The following is a 15,335-nucleotide window of genomic DNA, read 5'->3' as shown; positions in this document are numbered from 1 at the left end:
GCAAAAGTGACTCCAACTTTAAATCGGCAGGACAACAAAAACTTAAAGGTCATTGTAAAAGACTAGCATGGGCAGAGGGGAAAAGGAATAGGAAATAATCTTGAAATAATTGCAGCAAACCAAGCTTCACTCCAATTCCTCATTCACTAATCTGTATTAAAGATTATAGTGAATTTATTATCCTTAAAAAGTCGATGTTTATTTCAACAATCTGATCCACTTTCTACCTTCTCCACTCATAGCTCATTTAATCAAACACTTAGTAGCCACGTTATTAGGTGCACCTGTACACCTGCACGTTAATGCAAATATCTAATCAGCCAATTACGTGGCAGCAACTCAATGCATAAAAGCATGCAGACATGGTCAAGAGGTTCTGTTGTTGTTCAGAGCAAACATCAGAATGGAGAAAAAATATCATCAAAGTACTTTGTGGAGTTGATTGTTGTTGCCAGCAGAGTGGTTTGGTGTCTCATAAACTGCTTATCTCCTGGGATTTTCACACATAACAGTCTCTGGGGTTTATAGAGAATGGTGCAATAAACAAAACAAATCCAGTGAGCAGCCATTCTGTGGGTGAAAACACCTTGCTAATGAGAGGGGTCAGAGGAGAATGGCCAGACTGGTTCAAGTTGACAGGAAGTTGACAGTAACTCAAATAACCACACGTTACAACAGGGGTGTGCAGAAGAGCATCTCTGAATGCACAACACATCAAAACTAGACGTGGATGGGCTACAGCAGCAGTAGACCTCATATATCAGTGTCTACATTTTTAGGTTCAAGAGGTACACCTAATAAAGAGCCCACTGAATGTATAAGCTAGGGACTGATAGATTAGTTTTGCTAATATACATATTTAGGTCTGTACTTAGCTGCATCATGACAGTCCATTGGCAGGCTTTGATAATTGACATTGGTTAGATGCCTTAGCTTTGTAAGCCTTTGCAATACTATTTTGCTTTTAGTTTGGAAAAAGCAATAGAAATGACCCATTGGGTTAGCAAAATCTCCTTCAGTGCTTTTCAAAAAGTAAGTGGAATCTTAAAGCTGATTCTATTTCAATAATAAAATGATCGCTTACCTGCCCACAACTTCAATATTAGAAATTGCGTAGAAGTACTTGTTTAGGTATTTCCTCTGTACAAATGTTCCTCCAGTGGCAGGTTTAATCAGCCTAATACGAAGGTCTGTTAATGTGAAAAAGTCTCGTAGACCCTTGTTAATGTCCATTCTCTTGTACAGAGCATCCATATTCTGGAGGGAGGAGCCCGCAAAAATGGCAAAGCGTTCTCTGACCTCAAAGTGCAAGTTCTTCTCATTTTCAAAGCCCAACCACTTGGAGTAGTCTTCAGTGCAGATGATCTGAAGAGCTGTCACAGGTGAAAGATCGCGGACATTTTTGGCCTCCATTCTGAAAGCCTCCATGCAGTCCTCTGCATAGTACTGATAAGGCTGCCATGTCCTCCCATGATTTAGAGACTTCTCCAGAATCATAGTGGTGGGCCGGCCTGCCTCAAAGGTAATGACAATATTCTCGGTGAGTTGGATGCTCTTGTTCCAAGACAGGGTGATGTTGGCTAGGAGAGGTTCAGGGTACTTCTTCCAGGTGACACTTTGCCAGTAAGTTACAGGTCCATTATCCTCCTGATCAAACATTAATTTGGGGGGATGAGCCAGGTCTGGGTTCAAGGCGTCACATTCACTAAAGCACATGTAGGGGTTGCCCTGAAACAAGAACATTAAAATGTTGCATTAGATCTGGTTAATTTATTGAGCAGTTAACTTATTTAGCAATTGATACAATAAGACAGTAGTTCAAAGTAAGTATATTATCAAAGTACATACTGTATATGTCACCGTATGCTGCCTTGAGATTAATTTTCTTGCAGCCATTCACAGTATAACAAAAAAATACAATAGAGTCAATGAAAAACTACACACAAAGACTGAAAAGCAACCAATTTGCTAAAGAAGACAAACTCTGCAAATTAAAAAAAATAATAAATAAGTAACTCAAGATGGCACTAAATGGCGATTCCTTTGTTTGCATCTTCGGAAAAAGCTTTGTTTCTACCTTTGATATCTCTTTTTTTTCCTTTCAATGTTCTTGACCTGGAGTTACACTCTGACTACGGTTCCTTGTGGGAATGGGACCCGCTCTCACGACCAGCCGCTTTTTGATATCTGACGATGCGGCCTGGAAGACGAGTATGCCTTCGGGATTCTGGGATTCTCTGGCTCTGGGGACATGCTGATTCTAGGCCGGTACCCCCGACTGAAGCGCCGCGGCAGAACACAGAACATTGGCATCAGTGGGCTAGCTGCCGGGGGTTGTGTGTCCAGAGAGTCTGGAGCCTTTTTGGTGCCGACTCTCTGAGCGCAGAGCTCGGAAAAAGCAATGCAACGGAGTTTTAACATCATAAGTCAGTGATTTGTTTGTTATGTCTCCCCTCTCACTGTGAAATGGGGACACCTCTTTTTCCCTTATTAGAGAGACAGAGAGCCTGTGGTACATCAAATTACCAGGTGAATGAGTAGCTTTGGGGGTAGCACAAGTCTGTGTCTTCATTGATGCTATGCTACACGCTTGAGTGTTCGGTGGTGGGTGCTGATGCCTTTTTGCTGCTGTGGGGGTGGGGGTTCACTGCCTTGCTGCTGCTTATGCGTGGGGGTGTATCGGGGGGGGGCTTAGGGGTTCTAACGTATGAACTGTCATTCATTCTTTGGGGAACTCCTCTGTTTTCATGGATGTTTATTGTATACATTTCTCTGACATTAAATATACCTATTGATCTATTGAGATGAATTGACAGATAGATAAATAAATACTGATAACAAAAGTTCTGGAAAGTAAGTCCAAAGGTTGTGGAATCAGTTCAGAGTTGAAAAGCATGCTTACAAAACCACCATTGATATCATCGTAAATAGGAAAGAAATTTGCTAATGCAAGGCAACTGGAAATCAGAATATCACTATGACAACATGACTTTCTCTAAGCAACAGTATTCATCTTAGGGCAAAATTCTTATGGTGACACAATTGTCCTTGGTCTGAAGCAGAGTAAACAACAATGGATGGTACTTCACCCCTTTTCCATATTCAATCACCCTGCAAGTGTTACAGCGCATCGGGCACCAACACAACATGCCCACAACTCACTAACCGTAATTGTTGGTCTTTGGAATCTAGAAACTGGAGTACTCAGAGGAAACCACACAGTCACGGGGAAAACATGCAGACCTTAAAGACACTGGTGGGAATCAAACCCTGATTTTACAATTGATGCTGTAAGATTCATGGAACAAGTTATGCTGATTTAGATGTGTGTACGTCATTATCACTAAATCAAAATCATTTAGTCCCTGCCTAATAGTGCCTTGGGAGTCTATTCACCATAAGTGATGGATCTCATGAAAAGAAGAAATGGCTGAAACATCCATCTTATCCATGAATAAATACATTTAAAATATCTGCTGTTACTATTTACTTGCTACAAAGAACTTACATTTATTTAGCTGTTTTCCTGTCTTTAGGATGCATCAAAGTCTCTTATTCCTTCAGAGCGAATATGTGTTTATAAGAAATGTATGCATATATACATGATTTTATTTATTTAGAGATACAGCACAGTAATAAGCCCTTCCAGCTCAACAAGCCTGCACCACCTAATTACACACAATGTGACCAATTAGCCTACTAACCCATACACCTTTGGAATGCGGCAGGATACCAAAGCTCCCAGAGGAATCCCACATGATCATGGACAAAACACATAAATTCCTAACAGACAGTGGCGGAATTGAACCTGGATCACTGCTACTAACCGCTATGCTACCATGCTGCCCTGGAATAAATCTCATCTGCTATTTATATACAGTATACACAAACAGCAGATGAGCCATATCACTATTCATGTAAAGCTGTGGAATGTCTATATAATCTACTGCATTGTCTTTAATTAATATTTCATCTAAAATATGTCACTTTTTGATACAACAGTGTCCTCTCCACGCTCAGCAGAAGTATAAGCCTGAATTATGTATTCAAATTCTAAACTAGAGGTGAAATACAATCAACTACTGCAGGTGATGCTGACAGATTGCTGCGGTCATGTTGGTAATATTCAGCACATGGTTATAATGTGTGCACCTACCATTTTGGTCTCTGCATCAATCTTTTCAAGATACCATGTGTTACGTAAGGAGCGGAGTGACAGAAAACCAACTGTATTCATTCAAAGCTGAAAGCGATTCTAAACTACAGTTTGAATGAAAACAAAAACGAATGAACTGTTGAATAATAAAATTCAAACTAAATCAATACTTAAAAATTGACATTTGTTTTTAAAAAACTCCTTTATACTGATAACCAAACACAATAAGAGTAGTATGTTCAAAAATAGAGTCTTTTTGACATTGTTACTGAGAGTAATTGTTTGGTATGAATACTATATGTAAAATTCTCATTTTAACCACTGTCAATATTAATGTTTGGCAGTGAACCAACTTACCACTTTCCACCCAAATAGCACAAGCTAAGAAACCCAATAGTATATAAGCTACTCTAGCTACTAAGTAAGTTTGAATGCAAAAACCATTTTTCCTCCTGTTTATGATTTTGTGATAACCAGGCCTTGGTATGAATGGACTGGGTCTGGAGGGATGTTAGTCACTGTGAGTGATATGAGCAGAGAAATGGTTGGAGACAGAATCCCATCAACAACTACTTAATTCATGCACTTAGATTCGCCATGGAGCTTTTACATCACTTCACAGACTACAGAACAAATAAATATATCTAGTTACAGCTACTGTGGTAGTGCAGGACAAAACCCATCAGGTGGGAGGTACAGGTCCCACAATGCCAGGTTCAGGAACAGTCATTACCCCTAAACCATCAGGCTCCTGAATCAATGTGGACAAATTCACTCACCTCTACACTGAACTGATCACTGAACACAACCTATGGACTCACTTTCAAGGACTCTAAAATGCATGACCTCTGTATTATTTATTTATTACTATTATTGTACTGTATTTGCACATTGTCTCTTCTTTTGCACATTGGTTTCTTGTTGGTCTTTGTTCAAAGGTTTAAAGTAAAGTTATAATCAAAGTACATATCTGTCACACAACCCTGACATTCATCTCCTTGCTGGCATATTCAGCAAATCTATAGAATAGTAACTGTAACAGGATCAATGAAAGATCAACCAGGGTGTAGAAGACAACAAACTGTGCAAATGCAAATATAAGTGAATAGCAATAAATGACTAGAACATGAGATACTGAGATAAAGAGTCCTTAAAATGAGATCTTTGGTCATGGGAACATTTCAATGAAGGGGTAAGTGAGTCAGCTGTGAGTAGTTTCTCATTGATTCTATTGTATTTATTTGTTCTACTATGAATTTCAAGGTAGTATATGGTGACATTTACATACTTCGTTAATAAATGTACATTTATCTTTTGAAACTGTGCTCATAACACTAAACTGTTTTGCAAGAACTCTGGTTGATAGAGTCATAAAAGAAATACATAATAACATTTGTGGTTTTAGTCTTTTAGCCTCAATATACACTCAGTACCTCCAGAACCTAATAAAGTGGAACTGAGTGTATGCCTGTGGTCTTCTGCTGCTGTAGCTTTTCTGTTTCAAGGTTTGATGCATTGTACACTCAGAGATGCTCTTCTGCACACGGCTGGTGTAATGTGTGTCTTTATCGGCTTCCTGTCAGCTTGAACCAATCTGGCCACTCTCCTCTGGACCTCTCTCACTAACAAGGCATTTTCACCCACAGAACTGCAGCTCACTAGGTGTTCTTTTTTTAAAATTTTTCACACCATTCTCTACAATTCTGTTGTGTGTGAAAATCCCAGGAGATCAGCAGTTTCTGAAATACTCAAATCACCCCGTCTTGCATCATTCCATCTTCAAAGTCACTTCAATCACATTTCTTCCCCATTCTAATGTTTGTTCTGAACAACAACTGAGCCTCTTGACCATGGTGGCATGCTTTTATGCATTGAGTTGCTGCCACATGATTGGCTGATTAGATATTTGCATCATTGAGCAGGTGGATGAGTGTACCTAATAAAGTGGCCACTAAGTGTATGTTGCATCCATAATGGGTTCAGAATTATTTTTGAAGTCTTAAAGCATATTTTGTTTCAAATTGGATTGTGGGTTGCTGTTTTCTTTTATCCCCTCCCCATGCAGATCTGTCATTATTTACTTGTGTGCTGTTTTCACAGATTAATTGAATGGCACTGTGGTATATTAAAAGGTATGGTTGTCAGAAATCTCTGCATAATAATGAGTTATATTTGTCAGGAATATTAGAATGGCAGAAGATGGTACTTGCAGGGGTTATGTTTAAAATAGAGAACAAAGCTGATGTTTTTCTGAAGTTGTCAAACTAATGATGGTTTCAAACTGCTTTTTTCTCCTACACCCTCAACTTTATTCCCATTACCTTATTAGAATTTATGATTTACAAGTCAGTTTCTCTCAACATGTGCACTTTCTATTGGGAAATTTAGATTCTTAATTTATCGATGTGCTGATGCAAAAAATGGATATTTTAACTGGATGCTAACTAAAATGAAGGTGTATATTTTTAATGAACTTCAAAGAAGATAGAATTTCTCTGGGGAAACTGGCACTGCAGCCATTAGCATAACTTACTCTTTCAGATCTGACAACTTTGAAGTTTTGAAATGGTATATGGGATGCATTTTAACACCATTTTATTCTCATTAAAAATTTCCCAAATCTATAAGCATTTGGGAGGATGCAAGGTGCTGAAGCAAGCAGACTAATTTGAAGAACACATGAAAAAGAGACTTATACGCAGGGATCCAGTTTTATACAACTCTACATTTAGCTTTCTATGTGATGAAATGTCAATAGTTTACAGATTCTTTTCATTCATGCTCATGGGAGATTTTCAATGATAGATCAATAAGCACAGTCTCTATCAAATGAGTGCAAAATTGTTTTTAGAAGGAGTGGGAACAATCACATTGTGAATGGTGCTAATGGAGCTGTGAACCGAACAGGCCAAAATTAATTTCCTCTGTATGTATAGCAACACTTGCGGGCTGCCCCTGCACAAACTGAGGTTGTGTTGGTTGTTAGCTCAAACAACGCACGTTTCGATGTGCACGTGATCAATAATTGAACTTGAACCTGAATCTGAGAGAAAATTAGTTCCAAGGAGAATGGACAGGGGATGAAGATAAAACGAAACTGTAGAAGAAAATAAGAGGAGATAAAGAAGGGGGATAATATGCTTGCCTTGATCAGTTAGGAGTTGGAAGCTCATTTTGCAGCTGTATAAAACTTTGGTTAGGCCACACTTCTGTTCAGTTCTGTTTTCCCCATGGGTGAGGAGGCTTTGTGGTGAAGACGGTGGAGGTTCACCTGGGTGCTGCCTGGATTAGAGACCATTAGCTATAAGGAGATATTGAGCAGACTTGGGCGATTTCCTCTGGAGTGTTGGAGGCTGAGGTAAGACCTGATAGAAGGTAGGTAGACAGAATCTCTTTCCCAGGGTAGACATGCCAAACACTAGAAGGCATAGCTTTGAGGTGAGAGGGGTAAGTTTAAAGGAAAAGTGAAGGATGAGTCTTTTTTATATACAGAGTGGTAGATGCCAGTGGTGGTAGTGGAAGAAGACAGGGTATTGGTGTTTATTTATTTGTTTATTGAGATACAGTGTGTAATAGGCCCTTCCAGTCCTTCGAACCACATCACTCACAATCCCCCGATTTAACCCTAGCCTAATCATGGAACAATTTACAATGACCAATTAACCTACCAACTGGTATGTCTTTGGACTGTGAGAGGAAACCAGAGCACCCGGAGGAAACTCAAGCGGTCATGGGAAGAATGTACCAACTGCTTACAGACAACAGTGGGAATTGAACCCAGGTTGCCTGTACTGTAAAGAGTTGTGCTAACCACTATGCTACCACATTTAAGAGGCAATAAGACAGACAGGTGAACACAAATTAGCTTTATCTGATTAGCTTTATTTGGCATTGTACAGACATTGTGGGCAGAAGGGCCTGTTCCTCTGACTGTACTGCTCTGTGTGAGGCAGGAAATGAAGAGACTATTTAAATAGATACATGGGTAGATCACAGCTGGGTACTTACATGGAGAGGTCATTGCCTCTTTATGTTTGGATTCAGAGGTGAGATGTGAGAAAGTTGGCAGAAAATTACCTCAGAAGGAGAAAGTGAGCTGATCTAGAGTTGTGGAAGCCAAAGATTTGTAATGGAGGTATTAAAAAAAAACTAGGCTAGAAGCTAGGTTGATCCATGTTCTCCTTTTTTGCTAAGACAAGGCTCCCCTCAGGGCGGAGGAGTAACACCTTAAATTCCGTTTGGGTAGCTTCCAACCTGATGGCATGAACATCAATTTCTCCTTCTGTTAAACAAATCCTCCCTCCTTCCTCTATTCCCCACTCAGACAATTTAATTCTTCTCACCTGCCTATTACTCTTCCCTGGTACCTCTCCTTCCTTTTCTCCAATTGTCCCATCTCCTCTCCTATCAGATTCTTTCTTCTTTGACTTTTCCCACCCACCAGGCTTCACCTATCACCTTCCAACTGGCCTCTTTCTCCTCCCCACATCTTTTTATTCTCACACCTCCTCCTTCCTTCTCAGTCCTGAGGAAGGGCCTCGCCTGGAAACGTGAATGCCTGGAAATGCCTGGAAGGCGGGGGAATGAGACTAAAGGGGAGATTGGATCAGCTCATGATGAAATGGAGGAGCAGACTCGATGGGCCGAATGGCTGACTTCTGCTCCTTTGTCTTATGGTAAACAAATCCCCCCACTTTGACCTTTTACTTCTTCTCACCTGCCTATTATTTCCCCCTGGGTCCCCTCCTCCTTACCTTTCTCCTATGGTCCACTCTCCTCTCCTATCAGATTCCTTCTTCTTTGACTTTTCCCACCCACCAGGCTTCACCTATCACCTTCCAACTGGCCTCTTTCCCCTCCCCACATCTTTTTATTCTCACACCTCCCCCTTCCTTCTCAGTCCTGAGGAAGGACCTCGCCCGGAAATGTGAACCATTTATTCTTTTCCATGGATGCTGCCTGACCTGCTGAGTTCCTCCAGAATTTTATGTGTGTTCCTTAGGTTAGAAAGGGAATGGTTTCCCTACAGGAACAAACCTCAGAGGAAAGAGCTGAAGCCAAAATGTAAACATAGTTACTGCATACAATATTAACCTTCTAGAAGAGATAACTATTTGCAAATAGTTTGTTCTGACACCCTGAAGGTCCTACCATTGAAACCATACTGGGGAATTATTGTGAACCGATTATAAGAAACAATGCTTAGAACTTCATCCCATGGATTTTACATCTGCTTCTGATGTTCTCTTTTAACGATCTGGATTTGCATTGGGGTTGGAATTAAATATTTATAATAAAAATTAGTTCGATTACTATTAACAAATTATGAGACCTTCTCACTAAGTAATGAATTAGCCAGTAGTGGAGCAATTGGGATTTCATCCGTTCTAAAACTGCTGTGAGGGGCAATATTAAAAATCATTCCGACTGTCCTTATCCAAGAGTAAATATTGATGAAAGTGAATTAATGAAACTATTGATGTTGGTGGCTGCAAACTGTGTTAAAGGCATGGAAGTGTACCGCAAGCAGATTAACTTCAATGCATAGTGAGTAAGCATCGGGGTGCAACTTAGAAAGGACACAAGTTTTCGTCTCCCAGGTAAAAGTTTTGCGACAGTTTGTATCGGAGTGGCTCGAACACCCTCGTTAACACAGGTCCTTTTGCCCAATGTAATTAAAACAATTTCTCCTCTTAGGTTTTAATTAATTGGACAGCACGCACCTCTGTGCTTAATTATTGAAATTAACTTTTAAAGAGGTATGTTTTCTACTTTACACTACCCCGAATATGTACATGTTCTAAGGTAAGTGTTTTATATATGTTATTTTATATAAAAGTACCAATACGTTTGTAAATTGGGAATAGTAAACTGGTCGTGCGTGATTTCCCCAGAGCCCTCTGGCTGTTTATCTCAGTTCGTCCTCGCTTTGTGCCTCCTTCAACTAAGTAAACTCCGAACTTTGATGAAATATTAATTTTCCCAGAAAGACATCTTTCCAAGGAGAAAGTTACTAATTCAGGCGCTGCTCAACAACTCTCAAGTTTCATTGATTTTTCTCTTTGGAAAGGACATTTGAAAGCAAGGACGTACACAACAGGGAATTGTAAAAGTGTTCCTCTTTGAAGATAATGTGATTCCGCAACGTGAAATGCCTTTTCCCCTTATATTAGAAGGAAAGGCATTCGCTTTTACAAAGGTGATCAGCAAAACGTCAATTTACATTTGGGATGTTGATATGGGGTGGGGTGGGGTGGGGGAAGGAGGATGTTTATATTGTGTGAACTTGAATGTCAGAGACCATTTGTCGGTCTCATCTAAAGCCATAGATACTTCCGAGAAGCTGTACAGCGTGTCACTGTGGAGGAATCATGGAACGGAGTCCGGACCCCCCCCCCCCCCCCGACCCCTGACCAAACTACGCCAGTGCCCGCTTTCTATCAGGGGTTAGATAATGGCGTTTTAATTCATCGGGATTAAAACCGAGCCAACAACTTCCACTAAACTGTAGTGAATTTTTCACGTGAATAACATGGCTGTCACGGTTTCACTTCGTAAATGGGTAGTAACGCAATCTGTTGCAGAAACACGTGCCTAACCAGTGAAGTGTCTCCTTTGCAGATGCGAGAGGCTGCAGATGCTGGAATCCGCAGCAACGCACCAGCGCTGGGGGAATTCAGCGGGCCCACCGCCATCTGTAAAGTCCACAATTACATTGAATGTGTATATGCATGGAATAGTTAATTTCACTTTGTGTTGAATTAATTTCTGCCATTTTATAATTTTTTTAAAATTTATTCTTCTTCTTGATTATTTAAATTGTTTAAGTGTAAAGCCAAAAATAGCTGACTCAGCTAGGGAAAATGTACCGTGAAGGGATATCTATGGGGACCAGCCGGTGCTGAAAAGCTGGGAAGACTGCGCATTAACTCTTGTCCTATGTATCCGTAGAAGATCTCCAAGCAGTAGCACTAGTTCTGTAGACATTATATCCAGGAACAGAACACATGCAACCTATCACGAGTTGCCATCCCACTTTGCGCTTCTACGTTTACTCCACATGGTGGGGGAAAGCTTCCCTGTCTCAGCACCCTTTGAGTTAGAATGCTCCCCCAAAATGAGATGGATCTTTGGATAGGCCTGCATGTGTAGCCCCTAGGATTAGCACATGGAACAAGCACAGGAGGGCATTTTCTGTAGCCTCCGATATCATGGCCGCTCAGTTCTGTTCACCAGGTCTTCACTGCTGTCAGTCTTGGCAGTTTAGACCACACGCTTCTTCTTGGTGGGCTTCTACTCCTCGGCGCCGGTTTGCATCGTGCTCATAGGACACTCTTTGTTACCAGTGTTTCTCCCGATCAGCCGCAGCCACTGTTTATTTCTCGCTCTCTCTGCAGACCCAATGCAGACCCTGCCCAGCTATTTTCTGGCCATTTCCCCCAGCCTCTTCACATTCCCCACCCCTTTCAAACCGTAGCTGAGGAAACACAATATAAGACAGTTGAAAGCAATGCACTCTGGCTTCGCTCTGAACGTGACCCAGAGGCCGGGTTGAGCAGCGACGTTTAGCGTCGAACGATGGGAGGCTTCCCGTTTGGGGCATGGCTTTCGTCTTGGGCACTGAGAGCCCCACTCCGAAACCTTGAAATATAAGAGGTGGGAATCACTGGTATTGAATTGGAAGAGAAAGGCTGAAACATCAGCACAGCATGAGGTTCTGGTGTTATAGATGGAAGGGGCGGTGGGGAGATCAGGCAACATAGAAAGGCGAAAGGGGACGGAGTGACGGGATAGAACGGAATAATCACATAAGAGAAATGGAAGGAATGGCGTAAAGGGGTGGTGTGGGGAGGGGATATTTGTTGATTATAAAGAGTGACAGTATCCACAAAGCAGTTAATAAATCTCTGGTTAGGCCGCATCGGTTGCACTCAGATCTGGTCGCCCCATTGTAGGAAGACGTGGAGGCTTTGCAGAAGGTGGGGACAAGATTTACCAGAATCCTGTCTGGGTTAAAGGGCAAATGCTATAAAAAGAAATTGGACAAATTTCGGTTATATTCTCCACAATGGCGGACGCTGTGGGTGGGGGGGGGGGGGGCGGGGGAGGTAAACTTATGAGGGGCACAGATCGACTACAGACCCAGTATCCTTTCCCCAAGGTCGAATAATTAGATTGCATGCGTTTAAGGTAAGAGGGGGATAAATTCAAAGGGAGTGAGTGGGACACTTTTCTTACACAGAGAGAAGTGTGTCTGGAGTGCACGTCCAGGATTGGCGTGGAGACAAAATGACAGAGACATTCAGGAGGCTCTCAAATGGGCCCATGAATGCGCAGAGAATGGCGGGATATGGACATTGTGCGAGCAGAAGGGATAAGACCAGTTAGACAGTAAGTTACTAGTTTAATCAATATAGTAAAATATTGTGGACTGGAGCGCATTTTCCATGATCTATTGTTGGGCAGCAGGTTTCTCGCCGAGCTGAACGTTTTATGCAGTCTATGTGTCCAAATCTTTTCAAATGGATTTAACCTCCTTGCAAGTGGAAGGATGAAACCAGAGGGAAAAAATGCCTGGGCTCGCTGGCACCGCCGAACTTTGGAATAAACAGGGAACAGACAGCTGCATGTACTGTGTAGCTTGATATTTACTCTACAACAGCGTCATTGCTCGCAAAGAATGCAAGTTAAATCAGCCCAAACAACCAATTGCCGTCGATGAGATTCTGCGCTGAACAGAGTGTCAGAGACAGGCCTGGCGCCTGCACTGTTCCTGTTTCTGGAGAACAGCCGAGATTCGAACCTTGAATCTATTCTGCACCTGAGCTAAACTCCTCCCACTCCCCACTGAACTGCTTTCTCTCCTACCTCGCCAGCTTTAATTATAGATATGGAAGAGATCTATAATGCACTTGCTGATTGATGCTTTTAATCTTCAAACAAATGTCCAAAAGTAAAGGAATTATTTCTTCGGTATGGGACATGGATAAGAAATGTTCCGGGCACTTTCAGAATCAGAAGCAATTATTATCAATGACATATGTCGTGAAGCTTGCAGCAGCAATACATAAGTATACTCGAAATTACAATAAGCAATACATGAAAGTAAAACATAATAGTAATGTCTTCATGGATCATTAAGAAATCTGACGGTGGGGGGGGGGGGGTGGGGGGATCAGAAGCTGTTCCTAAAGTTAAGCATGTGTCTTCAGATTCCAGTTCTCCTCTCTGATGGTGGATTGAGAAGAGGCCATATCCTGGATAGTGAAGGTCCTTAATGCTGGATGCATCTTCTCCAGGCATCGCCGTTCTTCTTCCCCACATGCGCCCTTTACCCGAACCCCCTTATTCCCCCCCACACACACACACACGGGTTCCCTAATTGTAAATTAAGCGGCAACAGATCAACGTCACTCACACCATCAAGTGACCTAATTCCACTCCACTGGAGAAAAGGACTAACAACTGATATCTAGCGTTTTCTCTTCCTCGTCGTCTACATCAGAGACGGCGTTTCAGAAGCGAACCGGCCTCTAGCCACAGTGGGAGTTCTCTTCCTGCACTGGGAGAGCGCTGCATTGCCGTGGGTGTTGTCATTCAGTTCGAACGCTAAACTGAGGGAGCTCTGTTCCGTCAGGTGGGTGCAAAACCAAAGAAAACGGGGACAGCGACCGGTGCAAAAGAGGCTAAAACTCAGCATCAAGTCCATCACAAATTTTAAAAAGGAATTCGATCATTACCACGTTAACTCGTGGAGGCCTGCAGTGCGCAAATTCGGCTGCGTATTTTGTTCACAGGTTCAGGAGTCTACACGTGAAGATTTTCGTCATGAACTGTGTTTTGGGCGTTCCAGAAAGGTGGCCACAGAAATGCGAATCCTCTCTCTTCTGGGGGTTTTGTTGAAAGTTAGACTGATACTATTACAAAATATTTTAAATAGTTTGAATTCGAAACAAACTGTCTGTACTATGAGCATCACAGCATTCCGATCAGTTTCTCTCCGTTAGACTGCGGAAGCTCGCACTGTCCAGAGTAACACACACAAAATGCTGGAGGAACTCAGATGGTCAGGCAGCATCTATGAAAAAGAATAAACAGTCGACGTTTCGGGCCGAAGGGTCTGGGCCCTTTCCGAAGATGTTGCCGGACCTGTTGAGTTCCTTTTGCCATTTGTTTGTGTTACTCTGGATTTCCTGCACTTTGAAGAATCTCTTCTCGAGTTTCGGGTGGTCCAGAATTGAGCGATCTGCCCGTTACCCAGTAAAAATAAGGCACTGGGCGCAAATGCTTGGCAGTAGTAACATGGCGGGTAAGATATAGAGTAATCTTTGCCGGGTCAGTGTTACAGTTAAAGAACACATTTATGCTAAAAATCCTACTCAACCATAACGGATTTCTTTTGACCTAAACCAACTGGCCGGCATTTTCAGGTTTCCAGCACTTTGGTTTTGGTTACGATGGCTTCTTGCACACCGTCACGCTGCATGGTAATTATTGACACTCAGATAACCTTCTAGCTGTTATTCGGGATCATGGCGTGGGTTTTCCCCAACCGGGTAACTTCACCCAACAAGGCAGAAAAGTTTCAGCATGTTGTGTTCTTCCAGCGGGAATATCTACGCAGGTGTGATTAAACCTTGCCCCGTTTCATGTTGTACCATTGGATCTGATGGCTGCGAGTTCCTGGACGCAACCGGTCCGGCAGCGGAGGTTCCGGTAACCTTGGGCGATATCTTCAGCTGACGGAGCAATAGTAAAGCCTGAAGTCTGAAGCTGAGTGAACGTTAAAGATCCGTGACATTTCCACATTGTCCCTAGACAATACTCTTCCCACTCATCACCAAGAAAGACTATTATGAGGAGGAAATTTTAAAGCCAGAGGCTGGTAGATCTGTGGAACTTATCTCTACAGACTTGCTGTGAAGACCAGGTCATTGGGTATATTTAAAGTGGAGATTGATAGGCTCTTGATTAGCCAGGGCGTCGGAGTGAAGGCGGAAGAATGGGGTTGAGAGGGGAAACAAATCAGCCACGATGGAATAGCGGACCAGACTCAATGGACCGAATAGCCTAATTCTGCTACTATGTCTTAGTCATATGGACTTGCTGCTAACTAGGCCCTGACCTCCACCGTCTTCCCTTCCATCGCAATACTCCCTGCACTGACTAAATCACTTTA

General features: G+C 42.1%; 1 protein-coding gene across 2 annotated transcripts in view; it reads right to left on the bottom strand.

Annotated features, from left to right (window-relative positions):
* Positions 1-15,335, bottom strand: part of ntng2a (netrin g2a) — a 136,037-nt gene that overhangs the window by 115,841 nt on the left and 4,861 nt on the right. For both annotated transcript variants that reach the window (XM_059943766.1, XM_059943767.1), the window contains exon 3: positions 1,085-1,728. In XM_059943766.1, coding sequence (XP_059799749.1) covers positions 1,085-1,728 — 644 coding nt within the window. The remainder of the gene's footprint in view (positions 1-1,084; positions 1,729-15,335) is intronic.

Source organism: Hypanus sabinus, chromosome 18, assembly GCF_030144855.1.
Source record: "Hypanus sabinus isolate sHypSab1 chromosome 18, sHypSab1.hap1, whole genome shotgun sequence".
Classification (NCBI taxonomy): Eukaryota; Metazoa; Chordata; class Chondrichthyes; order Myliobatiformes; family Dasyatidae; genus Hypanus; species Hypanus sabinus.
This window is presented reverse-complemented; position numbering and strand designations above follow the sequence as displayed.